The sequence below is a fragment of the Python bivittatus genome, unplaced genomic scaffold (assembly GCF_059951505.1).
Source record: "Python bivittatus isolate LINGU-HERP-01145 unplaced genomic scaffold, Pbiv_v1 ctg000350_np1212, whole genome shotgun sequence".
NCBI lineage: Eukaryota > Metazoa > Chordata > Lepidosauria > Squamata > Pythonidae > Python > Python bivittatus.
The window spans coordinates 21,287,938-21,303,105 of NW_028277074.1; the positions used below are offsets into that span (position 1 = coordinate 21,287,938).

A 15,168-nucleotide genomic window follows, 5' to 3' on the forward strand; every position below is an offset into this window, starting at 1 on the left:
AAATAAATTTTTATTGTTCTCCTTAATTCTTTTTATCCTACATTCCTCAAATTCTTTTGTTTTGTTGTTTGTTTTTTGCATTCCTTATTATCACCTTAACAGTTTTTCTGCCGGTGTATGTGCAGCTTCCTAGACATTACTAGAGAGCCATGCTGGCCTCTTCCTGCATTTGGCTGACTCTTTTTTATATCGTGGAATATATTCCAGCTAATGCTCAATTATTGTGATTTTAAATAATCTCAAGTATTATGGAAATATTTAGCCTTTTTTACTTTTCCTTTCAGTGTCTTTTCCATTAGTCTCCTCATTTTTAAGAAGTCTCCCCTTTTGTAATTAAACGCGACTGGGTTAGACCCTGCTGGTAGTTTCCCACTTACACATGCACTAAATGTAAGACCATTGTGATTACTTTTTCTATTGGTTCTATAATACTTATATCTTCCACCAGATTACAGTCACCAATTCAGTTTAAATCTAAAGTTGCCTCCATTCTGGTCATTTCCAAGACCATCCATTCTAAGGCACATACAATTCTATCTCCAAGAGAGAATAATGATGTTGGGGATCAGATGGAACAGCTGGAGTTACTAGTTTTTCCATCAATATCTGCCTCCTGAGGAGGTAGCTTTACTCCACTTGTGATCTTCTTTCTTACAGAACAATGGTTTTCAAAATCTGCTATGGAGAACATTCAATTTTCTTTGAAACTCACCAGAGATTCCCAATAAAAATAACAGTAATGGAGATTAATAATAGTGAATCTTAGTGATAAGATTCACTGAAGAATAGCAATAACACAAAAATTAATACATTAAGAAGCAACTTTGTATTTGGTTCCACCCATCATGGATTTTCTGCTTCACACATCATTTTGGAGGAAAACAATTATTTCACACAATGGAGTCCCAAGTTATAACTATCTTTGAGATATTATTCAACACAATTGATCATGCCATTTATATTACTATAGAATCGGCAAGAAAACTGACACAGTTTTGGAATGAAGTGCATGTTGCTAGGCATAATTTGTGTATGTATGGTTAAAGTATAGCTCCATCATACATTTGCACAATGCCAATGACTGCAATCAATTTATCAAAGAATGTGTAAGCTCTTTTCTGGGCAGATTCACAAAAAAACCTTTTTCCACCAGGAGAACCTGGGATGGGTGGGAAGCCAAGGAGGCTGCAGATCATATCGTTGATTTTACAATTAAAAACAGGACACTTACAGAAAACCCTCAAATGACATACTGAAGAGATTAGATTTCTGTCAGGTCAGGGCCAGACAAACAACAAAAATCAAAAAATGTTTTTACTACTATCATAAACAGGTTTCTGACTTCCATGCAGCTGTTATTTATTTTAGTTTATTTATAAATCAAATTTATACACACACACACACACACACACCCATATAGGTGACTCTAGGTGACTCACAAATAAAAACTATAAAAACAGTAAAAAAAAAAAAAAAACCTTACAAAACAAAGTTAAAAGATGGAGAGAGCATCCTCAAGTCACCAGACACCCCCAGTGCTGGAAGCCCCCATTGGATCCCCATGCTAGTTGGCAGAGCCAGGTCTTAACCTCAGGGGGCAGGATATTCCACAGGGCAGGGGCAATGGTAGAAAAGGCTCTCCTCCTAGACCCTGCCAGTTGAAATTCTTTTGCCAATGGGCTTCTTAACATGCTCTTCCTGCTGGACTGGGTGGGATGGACTGATATAACCAGGATGAGGTGGTTCCTCAGATAACCTGGGCCATGCCATGAGGGGCTTTAAAGGTCATAACCAACACCTTGAATTGGACCTGGAAGCAAACTGGTACCCAGTGCAGCTCATGCAGGAGAGGTGTTACATTTGCAGCCCTAAGGGTACCCATAACTGCTCGTGCCACGGCATTCTGCACCAGCTGCAGCTTCCGGATACTTTTGAAGGGTAGCCCCATGTAGATCACATTGCAATAGTCCATTTACCTACCAAAAACATGTAGATTTGTTTGGTTAATGCAATTAATATCCTATTTAGCTTTTTGAAAAATGGGTGCTGCCTGAAGAGTTAATATGGATGAAATGCTGAGCATGCCTCATATCCCTGCTAACCAGTCCATCTCTCAGCTGTCATTCCTGCCTCTTCCACATCCAGCAATGTAGCTGTCTGTGCCTCTATTTTCTCTGGGTAATGTTAAAGACCTTGGTCATTGCTTCCTGCCCATTTAGGGCTTGTCGTCTAATGACAGCAATTTTCAGTTACCTTTTGCTGTTTTGCAGTATTGTGTTTAAAAAAATGCTTAGTTCTATGCCCAGCTGTAGCTACATACAAACAGCTTAATGATTTGAGACTAAAATACTTAAATTTAAGATCTTTTCTTGTCTCACAGATATGTATTTAAATTTTGAGATCCAGTTATTGTGGGAAGCCAATTAAAGCATTGACCCAATGTTTACCTACTTTGAAAGGCAAATTCGATGTTGGAGACCATTAGGAAAAAAATAAACCATCAGTGGTAGTACCAGCTTAGTCAGAACTCAGTCAGAACTTAGCATCATCCTGGCAGTCTCCTACATGAGTACTGATCATGTCTAATCTTGCTTAGTTTTTCTGAGATCAGCCAAGGTTGGCTAGATGATGCTACCTGCTGTAGACTTACCAAGTAATAGTACAGTTCTAAACAGAAATTGGCAATAAGCTTAAATTCAGTGAGACTTTATTATATTTAATCATGCTTGTGCTTGCTTTGCACCAGTATCGTCCATTTTTAACAGTCACTCTTACTTCCTCATATTAGCATCTGCTCTGCCCTCAGCTAGTAGTTTTTCTTTTTTGAGTTCCTATTTGAAACACTCAACCGCAGCTATAGTTTGAATAAAGGATTGTGCATGTTATGTCTCCATTAAATTGAAACATGAAAATAACCAATTCATTTTCTCTCTCTTATCTGACCAGATTAAAAAAAAGCAACAAGAAGTAGTAGGCTTTTTAGAGGCCAACAAAATTGATTTTAAGGAAATGGACATAGCCTGTGATGAAGACAACCGGAAATGGATGAGAGAAAATGTTCCAGGTGAAAAGAAGCCGCAGAATGGAATCCCTCTCCCTCCCCAGATATTCAATGAGGAACAGTATTGTGGGGTAAGGAAAAAATAATAATGTGGTTAAGGGGTAATGTGTTTTAGAAGATGTACATATATGCTTCATAAAGTTTGTGAAAAAAAGATTTCTTGGTCCAAATTAATTTAAGCCCCCACCACCACTACAAAGCAGGAAGATGCTAAAAGGGAAAGACCATACAAAAAGTATGGTACATAGTTTTGAGAATCAGCTGCTAGATGTATGGACATAGAAAGCTGGAGAGGTACTTTTATTGACCAGAGGGTTCATGGTGGTCTCATGAAATAGTTGTCCTAGAGGGGGCTTGCTATTCATAAGATGGTTACCATGCCAGTGTCAGCCTTGAGGTAGGCCACACCCGGAAACAGGCTCCACAAGGACTACTAGAACTCTGTTGTTGCAGGCTGTAATAACAGAATCTTGAAAACCTGACAGATTCTCTCTCCCCACTTTCATACAAAAGAAATCAAGGCAGTGATGGAATGGTGACTTTTAGGGTTAATTTGAAGAAGACAGCAGAACATTACCTATGGCCCCAGAATTGTCCTTCACTAGTTGCTGAGCAGATCATTAAGTTGCAAACTGTGTTCGAATTGCCTTCCCCTTGTATATTGTGCCCAGTATCAGCTAGAGAGAGAAGTAAAAGCTCTTGGAGAATGGAATGCAGCGGGAAGCTCTTGTAACTTAGATAAGGTCAGCTCATATTTCCCTTAGCAACAACCAGTGCCCACCCTCTGGGTATTAGTATCCACCTTTTTAGGAGTGTTTTAACTGTGTATACCAATAAACTTTCATGAACCTATGATGTAATGATTATCTGACTGTAGCTGTTTAAAAACCTGATGATTTGCATGGAGTGCAGTGCTTGCCTTGGAAACTAATTTGCAAGTGCCCTTTACTCTGCAGAATAAAGTTATTAAAGAGATTTCCACCTTGTGTGTTTAATTGGGCGTGGCACGCTAGGTCCATGAACTCAGAAGTTTCCTAGGACAACAGCATGGCAATCTTAAATTTCTTTCCACTCATCCCTCCCTATCAGGGCTAGGCTGATAAGATGTTTACATAACAACTGTTGAATACCTTCTTCAAGGCCATCTTCATACTCTTCTACAGTGTGGACAATCACAAAACACCAATTTATCAAAAGTAAAAGTGAGGTTGCTACACATCCAGAGGCATCCATGGAGGGCAGGTTCAAAAAAAAAAAAGTCAAAATAGAAATTGTGTCTGCGTGGTCAAAGCCCCATCTCATACATACAGAGAGATGGGCTTTCAATTATGCAGTCACAATCATTTTCACTTTTTTAACCTTCCATTATGGTCACTGTCGCACCTATCATACTTGTTCTCATCCCAGGATATTCTTGATATTGTCTTTTGTTGTTCTTTGCAGAGCATATGGGCATATTTCCAAATATAACATTTTACTGCAGCCTCCCACCAATTTTATTTTTTAAGAATTCACATGATACTTGAAATAATTGTGTAATGAAGTTGTGCTAGGAGCGATGCTTTGCTTTGTCAGCTTCCCATTTTTAAAACTAAAATAATCAGAAAGTTAAATTGGGATGTCTGGCAAGAGAGGAGTCCACAGGCACAGTGGTATCCACGGGCATGAAATTCCCTACTGCTGCTTTTCATGACTATAATCCTTTTCTACATTACTTGGAAAAATGACTGAGGGCTTTGAGGTTGAGTGCTACCAATATGCTAATAAGACCCACGGCTCTCCCGCTTTTCCTTTCCAACTGATTGCAGGCAAACTGTGAAGGTTCTGAGCATTGTTGAGATGTAATTATGGGCTTGTTTTGCAAACTAACAAACTTAAGCTAAACAAGACAGTGGTACTGTCAGTAGAAGAGACAATCCAGAAACAAATAGAATAGTATTGTCTGTACAAATGCCCACAGCAATCCTGGGGTTTCCACCCTCTCCCTGTGATCCAAGCTATTACCCCAGGTAGAAACAGCTCCACCTGCGCAAGTAACTACATGCTGCCACCTGCTGTTCTCAATTAGGGCAATGCCTCCTCATCTGTAATCTCGACAGGATAAAACAAAAAATCTCCTTTCCCAGAAAGAAACTTTTAAACAGATGGCTCTTTTTCCCAGAGCTCCTAGGCCCAAACTGTTTTGAAGCACATGGTGCTAGGTAAGAAACCCAATACAGGTAGCCCTTGTTAGTGACCACACCTGGTACCAGTAACTTGGTTGTTAAGTGAAGCAGTTGCTAAGTGAAACCACAACTGTGCTTATGATCTTACTTCAGCTTTCCTTTGCTTTACAGATCTGTGTAGGTTGTAAATGCAAGGATTGGCCACAAAGTTACTTTTTTATTATCCTAACTGCAAATGGTTGCTAAATGAGGTGGTCACTAAATGAGGACTATGCACTGGAGTCATGAGGAAAAGAAGGATTCTTATTTTAATAAGAACAAAGGAAAGATTTGAGGGAATTGTTTAATTGTAACAATTTACATGAAGCTGAGATCTGCATTCTCAAGATAGCATTCAGCAATCTGTAGGCAGCCTGAGCAAGCAGAGAGAGAATTGGAGCAGATACACAGTTGAGTGAGCAGGAGTTAAAAGAAATTACCCCTCGTGTAAGTAACCAAAAGTTCCTTGCCAGCTGGTTCCAATTCTCTCAGGATTTTTTAGGCTCTAAGCTTTAGTGCAGGCAGGTCAAACTCCCCTTGAAGGATAAGGTTTATAGCTCAGGATTGCTCTTTGACTTTCTGTTGCTTCTGGCTGATTGAGTGATTACTGCAGCTCAGGCGCCTTTATGCTGATGCATCAGAGGATTTTACAGGAGGAAGGGGGTTTGCCTGTAGTTACCCATGTGCCTAGTTTAGATTATTCAGTGCTGTCTAGAAACTGGCTACAGCAAAATACAGTTGCAGTATTGCTTTCTAGATTCCTGTAACGGAGTGCTTTGTTCTCTGGTTTAGTTCATCTTGTTGTGGCTTTCAGTTTCTTTTCAGCCCAGTTCAGTGTGCTTGGTGTGTATGTATTTCAGTTTGACACACAGGCTGCTTCAATCACAGCTAACTCTAGCAGCGAATGCTCTACCTTCCTAACAAAGGTTAAACAATATATTAAAAAATGAACCATTTGATGTACAATGAAAACTCTCTCTCTCCAAAACAAGCACCACCTGCAGAGGAGCCATCTACATTTCACTCTGAAGGCTTTCTGGAACAACCAGGTTTAATTGTTTTCCTGAATTCCATAACATCCTAAATGATTTGGGACCAGGATGACTGAAAGTTTAATTTTTCTCCCATACCTGATTCTCCATTAAATTTGTATGTGGAAGTCCTTTTTTGCATCCCACACACTTAAGGATTAAATACACAGTCTTTCTTAGTTCTGCCATCTACAGCCAGTTTAGCCCTATCCTTCCAAAGGAAGTCATGCAGTGCTTTGGATTTGATTCCCAAAAGACATTTCAGGCATGTGAGATAATAACTCTCTGTAATGAGTTGAAAAACAGTATAGAAACATTTCTATAAACTTATATATTTTAGAAGTGAACTGAACAAGATCTTGTGTTCTTACTCACAAACTCATGACTGCTCCAAAAAAGTCCACAATAAAAACATGGCACTGCCAGAGTGGGATTGCCACCTATGCACTGCTGAAAAAGAATTTCATAGAGTGTGTGTGTGCGCGCGCGCACCTTTGAGTCAGTGTTGACTTCTGGCGACTGCCTGGACTAATCCCTGCAGTTTTCTTGGCAAGGTTTTTCAGAAGTGGTTTGCCTTTGCCTCCTTCCTAGGGCTGAGAGAGAGTGACTGGCTCAGAGTCACCCAGCTGGCTTTGTATCTAAGGTGGGACTAGAACCCAGGGTCTCCCAGTTTCTAGCCTGATGCCTTAAGCATTACAGTACACCAAACTGGATCTTCATAGAATGAGAGTTCACAGAACTCTCTCATATACTGTCATATAGTTTCATAGAATGAGAGTATGCTAAAATGAGCATGTAGTAATTTATAATTAAATTTGCAAACCTTCCTTACCCAGCCCCTATTAATTCCAGGGCAGGCAAAAACCACTTTTTTACACATGGTGAATTTGCTGCCCAGTAGATTCCCTGTTGAACTGCTGGGAGGAAGAAGGCTATGGCATGAGAGGGAATGGGGAAAGATGGATGGATGAACATGGAAGAGAAAATAAGTTTCACTGTTTGCGATCTGTCTATTCTTGGTTTTGGCTGGCAGCAATATAGCCTATAACCATCTTCCCCCAAAAGGAAGGCTTTCCACTCCATTCTAGTCTATTTACAAGTAGTCCCCGGGTTAAGAATGTCTGATTTACGGACGACCCATAGTTAAGGAGCCTATTGTAGCAGAATTCGAGTTAAATACACCATGATTTGAGTGAAATACACAATGGTTCAAGTTAATTACACAATACTACTTATACAGTATTATACAATAATATTGTTCTGGCCTACATACAAATTTGACTTAAGGGCAGATCTTGGGAACGGAACTCATTCTTAAACTGGGACTACCTGTATTCACAAGTATGTTCTGGTCATAAAATATCATTTTGCATGTTAATTGAAAGCCTTCTCTTTGCTTTTTGTTCTTATTGAGGAATAGCCTTTAATTTCTTCTTTCCTACAGAGGAAGGAGTAGATCTTAATTACTGATTAAGGTTCTTTCTAGATTGCATAATCTGATCTTCAGGGACAGTCCAGACATGCTATGTCTAAAGTTCCTTGTAAATAGATAAATTTCAGATTCTGGACCTCAACTATTCCTAAAAAGATCAGTTTTACATTATTTCAGGTTTCTCATGACTGATCCAGTTCTAAAAATTCAACAGAATAAAAGCGGAAACAACATTTTAGCCTATTGTGTTGTGCAAATGCAGTCTATGTGGCTAGTTTATGGTTCAGGGTGTCATATAAATTCAGAAAACTGGATTGATTGAATAAACCATGATTTAATTAATAATGGTTAAACATGCTGTGTGAACACAGCTAATGTAGTTTATTGAATAATGATAATACATGGACTCTAAAGTAAATCCTGGTGAGAATGCTATTGTTCCTCTTATAAATGTCATCTTACTCATGAACAATACAAATTAAGCAAGTTCATAGAGGAAAAGAAATAGGGCTGTGCAAAGCATTTGAGGTGTTTCACAAAGCAGGTTGACATTCTGAGTTAGCCACTTTCTCTGAAAATGTTGGGAAGTACTTTGAAAGCTTACCCAGATTGTCCATTCATATCTGCACAGCCACATTCCCACCAGTCCATGCTAAAAATAAGTATGATAGTTTCAATCAGGTGATATTTTATGGATAGAGTAAGTGTTAGGTTCATTTCATATTAGAGATTGACTGCTAAACATAAGCATGACAAATATCAGGGTGAATTTTATGGAAAGTGTTAGTCTTCAGATTATAATACATTCCATTTTAGTGCTCGCCCAAGGTTTCTGTGAAGTACACTCATTACAGTATTGCTAGGATAAGATTAGAGTTTGGGTTAATCTTCCTTAAAATCTATGCTAAAAATGAATGTAACAATTAAACATAACGTTTTTTTCCCCCACTAGAGTAAGTGTAAGCTTAATCTAACAGTATAGATTTAATGCTGGGACAATGGTTAGTATAATAATGAGGAGGTTAGATTTGAGGTGAAGCTTCCTTGAAATGTATGCTAAAGCTAAGTATTGTGGTTAGAATCAAGGTGATATCTTTATGGAAAGTGTTGTATTAGGTTTAGAATACCTTCAGGGTTCTGGCCAGTATTTTCATGGTTGTTAGGGTAAGGTCAGTTTTAGGCTTGTGCTTCCTGGAAATCTATGCTAAATATAATCATGACCTTAGAGTCACATGATTCTTTATGTATAGAACAAGGGTTAGCTTCATCTTACAGTATGGATTGAATATTAGAACCCTAGTTATTTTAAATATTATTCAGGTATCACAGAGAGATTAGGGTGTGAATAAGGTTAGTATTAACCTTCTTTGAAATCTATACTAAAAAAGAGCATGACAGCTGGATTCAGGTTGATTTTTTTTTATTGCTACAGGAAGTATTAGGTTCATCTCATGGTAGAGATTGAATGTTGGGACAATATTTAAAGTAAACATTATTATGGGAATCATAGTTTGGTTAGAGTTAGGGTTAGAATTAGGGTTAAGCTTCCATGAAATCTATGCTAAAAATAAGGATGACAGTTGGATTCCAGGTGATTTTCTATGGATAGAATAAGTAAGATTAATCTTATGGTAGACACTGAATGCTAGGAAAATGGTTATTGAAATATTATTAATGGCATCGTGGGCAAATTAGGGTTAGGATTAAGCTGCCATGAAATCAGTACTAAAAATGAGCCTGACGGTTGGATTCAGGGTAATTTTTTATGGGTAGAGTAAGTATTAAGTTGATCTAATGGTAGACATTGAATGCTAGGACAGTGGTTAGCATAAATATTGTTATGGGCATCATGGGAAGGTTAGGGTTAAACTTCCACAAATTTAGTGTTAAAAATGAGCATAATGGTTAGATTCAAGTTAATTTTCTGTGGATGGCATAATTGGATTACCTTATGGTACAGACTGAATGATGGCACACTGGTTACTGTAAATATTATTATGGGCATCATGGGGAGACTAGAGTACGATAGGGATTGGACACTTGTGGGGAATAAAATTATGGAAGAACTCTCATGTCCATCACTTTGAACTTTCAGAGAAAAGGTGGGATATAAATAAACCTAGGTGTAAATTTTACTGAATTTAGTACAGCATGCTTCTGAGTATATTTGCTTAAGATTATCATCTATTGGTATGAATCCTTAGTTAAGAAATTAGTTAGTTAAGCCTCTCTCAGTAGTTTTCTAATTCAATGTTATAGATACCTGTAAAAAATTATTGCTGCAATCTAAGCAAATTTACCATGGAATAAATCCCACTGAACACACTGAGATTCATTTCTCAATAGGCAAGCAGAAGATGGCACTTTAAGGAAGGTGCATATACAGAAACAATACTCTGAAATATTCCCTTTGTTTTAGGGCTACCAGATATGGGCTGCAAAACTCCAGATGAACATTTGGTGGCAGCACTGAAACATAATTGTATTTCTCTGGTATCAACTAGTTGCTGTCTGATTTTTTGTGGCCCTAATTTAAGCAACAGTTAAAATAATGTACAGCCTTCAACCTTGTAGCTCTCCATATACTGAATATTATTTCCACTCCCATAATCTTCAACCAGTATAACCCTTGGGAACAGCTATATAATTATTGTATATAAGAACAGCTGCTATAGAATATCCGCATAGCCAGCAAATTAGATATATACAGTATCTGTGACTCTTTAAGATGTTATTTTGGGCACCAAGCAGTTGACATAGCACAGCTAAATATCTAGGGCCGTTCCAGATGATTAAAAACAACAGCACTTTATTCTCACTAGGATGTTATCACTAGCATGATATAGCATTTCCATGTAATGGAGCCAAGATAGCCCAAAACATAAAGAGTATCTGCTTTCTGTGGAATGTGTGCTTGAGAAGAGAACTGAGGCAGACAAAAATGGTTTGCAAAGCAAGAAGCCACTATTGTGAAAGAAGTGATTTCTTGTATATGCTTTCAACTGAAACCATTATTCTAAGGTTCAACCATTATTCCCATCATCCTTAGATCACATTCTCACTGAAGAAGATGGGAGATGCAATTCAAAAGATCTAGAGGGTACTAGATTGATTGCACTTGTGTCTTCTATCAGTAACAAAAGATAGTGACATAGAGTGTTTTCTATGTAACTACCTCAAATTTTTAACTTGCACACATTTCAGAGGGGCTGCATTGATTTGGAAATGCAATATACCAGCAGCTCAAATGGGTATTACAATGTCCAGATTTAAAAACAAAGACTTTAAAATATGCAGGGGGATCCCAGTGCTCTATTCTGTTGAAACACATGGCTTTGCATTTTGATAAGGCTGTTTATCCAAATTAAAAATGTGAATCTTCACACATTTCACACAATCAGATGAAGGAAATTCTCAAAGTCATATTAATGCCTAATACCGGAGCATCAGAAGATGGTACCTAGAAACTACTATCACAAATCCAGCTATCTATAATGATCAAATTGCACAGTAAGAGGATCTCTTCTTTTCTTATGGAGACCTATTCTGAGACTAGAAATAGGTCTCTTCTAAATTATCTTCTCTCTTGTATTCTCAGTTCCTGTTTCTCTGAGACATTCATTTTCAGTGATAGCAGGAAAACTGTTACTCTAGGATTGGGATACTGCAGTGAGCTTTTAGAAAGGTAACCAGTCATTAGCCTCTCTGCCATTTCACTTTCTCCAGTTCCTTGGCTGAAAAATAACTAACCTGGAGGGCTTTTTAAAATTATTATATTTTTGGTGACCTTCAGCGAAGTTAGCAGTGATGCTATCTATACACATCTCCAGTGAGGGCAGGGCTGGAATTTTCCCAGTTTGGGGAGGGGGATTAATGTTAAGAGGTAAGTATGTGTATGTGTGGGGGTTTGTGTTTGTGTGTGTGTGTGTATGTACGTGTATATATATTTATATCTATGAAATATATCTTTCGTAATTGAGTTGGTGGAAAATTCTGCTACAATTTTGTAGCAATTGGTTCCCAGGATGTTAAAAAAAACTGTTTGTGGATCAGGAGTGCCCACCACTGCCTGAAGGAAGTAAAATTGTTCCTCAAAAACCATGAGCTGAGTTATAGTACTGAATGCTAATACTGTATGTCAGTTGGATGGATAATCAACAGGTGACACCTCACAATCTTGCTTCATAGTTATTTCTCTTTATTGGATTGGCTTAATTTGAAACGCTAAGACCATATTTATGCATTTTTGTTTCCTTTTTAGGATTTTGATTCATTTTTCTGTGCAAAAGAAGAAAATTATATTTATTCATTCCTAGGACTTGCTCCTCCACCAGGCTCAATGGTATGAATTTATCTTATGGATCTTACTTTTCTTTTGATTTGTCTTGTAAAATTGCTATGCTGTTTTCAAAAAATTGAAGCTGCAGTCTGAGGTAGGTGAGAACCACTGAGAACCCGTGAGAACCACTGCATAGCCCAGTGAGCCCGACATCTCGCAGGTCTCTCTCTTTTAAAATGTAACCATTAGACCAGGTGTAAGCACCCTATAAGTCCTTCCGATATTGTTGAACCCTAAATTGAATGATCAACAGGTATGAAGGCTGAGACTGTAAATTAAGATCAAGAAGCTAGAAAAATATCAAGAAATTCATGAAAAGCCAAATAATTGTCCCTTTCCATAACAGACTGCTCCCTCTCTCCCAGTACTTTAAAGGAAAGTAGCACTGACACATGTTGCAGGATGTCTGAAGGGGGAAGAGAAGAGAAGAGAATTGCTGGTTGGAATGTGCTATATTTCTTGGTAATCTTACATCACCACACTGGAGTGCTAAGTTAAAAAGCAATGTCTTCCTGAGAATTTCCTCTCCGCCCTTATAATGCATTGTGTAATTTGAAACACAGTGATTATATGGGACAGCTGGGTGTCCTGCAAGGATAGACTGACATTTCTGCTGTCAGGATCCTTTCTTAAGGACTATTAAATCACACAGGTGCAATTCTACACTTCTATGTCATAATAAGGGGGATGAATAAATTAAAGGGAAAACAAGACTACTTTTCCTTTAAATCAAAAGAAGCAGGAATCATAAGAATGCATAAGTCTTTACTATTGAAAATAGATCGGTCATTTTTTAATAAATACTCATGCAGTTATAACAAATACTTAAGTTGATGAAGATTCTCTGTCATCCAGGTGGAATTTGGATCTCTGTCCAAAATGTGAATAGGTGGTTTGAGAGAGGAGTAAAGGAATCCATTTATGCCAAAGTGGAAAATCCTTCCCTCAGTAGAGGTGGAGGCCTCAGACACAACTTGTCTCCCATTTTTCATGCTGCTCTTTCATCAGTTCCCAGGAAGATTAAGACCACTTCACAAGATCACCAGGGAGGCAGCACTTAACAACCCACTTGGGGATGAGTGAGGGATTAGGAGTAAGACATCCACATCCCAATGACACTACTAATCACTCTCCTATTGTCCCTTCAACAAGCCCATCATGTCATTGAGAAACACCCTGGAAAACATTTATGGGGTCCCCCCAACCAACTTTCTAGACTGACAAGCTATCAATCCAAAAAGAAAAGAAGTCCAGTTGCCATGACTCAACCTCCAAACAAATACTTAAATTCTGCACAGGACAAATTACTCTCCTACTTTTGAAAAAGAAAGTGTTTTTCATGTAAAAATGCAGCTTGTCTCTCAAAAGCCTGTATCCAGCACCAGTATTCAGTTTGATTAATGCTAATTTAGGTTCCCTCTTAATCCTAATGTGTGTAGGTTTCTGCACTAATCTGGACTTCAAATTTCTCTGCCTGGTCAAAAGTGGAGATACAGTATTGCAATATAGTATTCCTTTTAAAAATGATGTGCCAACTCAAGATGTTTTACCAGCAGGGTTATGATGGCATTTTTTCTATACAAATGTACATTCTACACGAGAAGTTGCAATACAGCATTATATTTCAGTGCTACTCATGGGACAAATCATCCACTGAGATTAGTTTAGTTTAAGGGGCACAGGCCCCTTCATGGATCACTGCCTTGTCGTGGCGAAGGGGCTTGCGTAACTCAGTGAAGCCATGAGCTATACCGTGCAGGGCCACCCAAGACGGACAGGTCATGACAGAGAGTTCTGACAAAATGTGGTCCACTGGAGAAGGAAATGGCAACCCACTCCAGTATCCTTGCCAAGAAAACCCCATGAACAATGTTAAAAGGCTAAAAGATATGACGCCGGAAGATGAGCCCCTCAGGTCGGAAGGTGTCCAATATGCTACTGGGGAAGAGCAGAGGGCAATTCCAAGTAGCTCCAGAAAGAGTGAAGCGGCTGGGCCAAAGCCGAAAGGACGTTCAGCTGTGGATGTATCTGGAAGCGAAAAGAAGGTCCGATGCTGTAAAGAACAATATTGTATAGGTACCTGGAATGTAAGATCTATGAACCAAGGCAAGCTGGATGTGGTCAAACATGAGATGACAAGACTGAACATCGACATCTTGGGAATCAGCGAACTGAAATGGACGGGAATGGGTGAATTTAATTCGGGTGACCATTATATCTACTACTGTGGGCAAGAAACCCTTAGAAGAAATGGAGTTGCACTCATAGTGAATAAGAGAGTGGGAAAGGCAGTAATGGGGTACAACCTCAAAAACGACAGAATGATCTCAGTGCGTATCCAAGGCAAACCATTCAATATCACAGTCATCCAAGTCTATGCCCCAACCACTGATGCTGAAGAAGCTGAAGTTGACCGCTTCTATGAAGACCTACAACACCTTCTAGAACTAGCACCAAAAAGATGTCCTTTTCATCATAGGGGATTGGAATGCTAAAGTAGGAAGTCAAGGAGTAATCGGAATAACAGGCAAGTTTGGCCTTGGAGTACAAAATGAAGCAGGGCAAAGGCTAATAGAGTTCTGTCAAGAGAACAAGCTAGTCATAGCAAACACTCTTTTCCAACAACACAAGAGACGACTCTACACATGGACATCACCAGATGGTCAATACCGAAACCAGATTGATTATATACTTTGCAGCCAAAGATGGAGAAGCTCTATACAGACAGCAAAAACAAGACCAGGAGCTGACTGTGGCTCAGATCATGAGCTTCTTACTGCAAAATTTAGGCTTAAATTGAAGAATGTAGGGAAAACCACTAGACCACTCAGGTATGACTTAGATCATATTCCTTGTGAGTACACAGTGAAGGTGATGAATAGATTTAGAGGATTAGATTTGGTAGACAGAGCGCCTGAAGAACTATGGACGGAGGTCCGTAACATTGTACAGGAGGCAGCAACTAAAACCATCCCAAAGAAAGGAAATGCAAGAAAGCAAAATGGCTGTCTGATGAGGCTTTACAAATAGCTGTGGAAAGAAGGAATGCGAAAAGCAAGGGTGAAAGGGAAAGATATAAGCAACTGAATGCAGATTTCCAG

At 38.7% G+C, this 15,168-nt stretch overlaps 1 protein-coding gene across 3 annotated transcripts in view; it reads left to right on the forward strand.

Moving 5' to 3' along the window:
• Positions 1 to 15,168, forward strand: part of GET1 (guided entry of tail-anchored proteins factor 1) — a 66,128-nt gene that overhangs the window by 39,716 nt on the left and 11,244 nt on the right. For all 3 annotated transcript variants that reach the window (XM_088144693.1, XM_088144691.1, XM_088144692.1), the window contains 2 exons: positions 2,947 to 3,132; positions 11,990 to 12,070. In XM_088144693.1, coding sequence (XP_088000819.1) covers positions 2,947 to 3,132; positions 11,990 to 12,070 — 267 coding nt within the window. The remainder of the gene's footprint in view (positions 1 to 2,946; positions 3,133 to 11,989; positions 12,071 to 15,168) is intronic.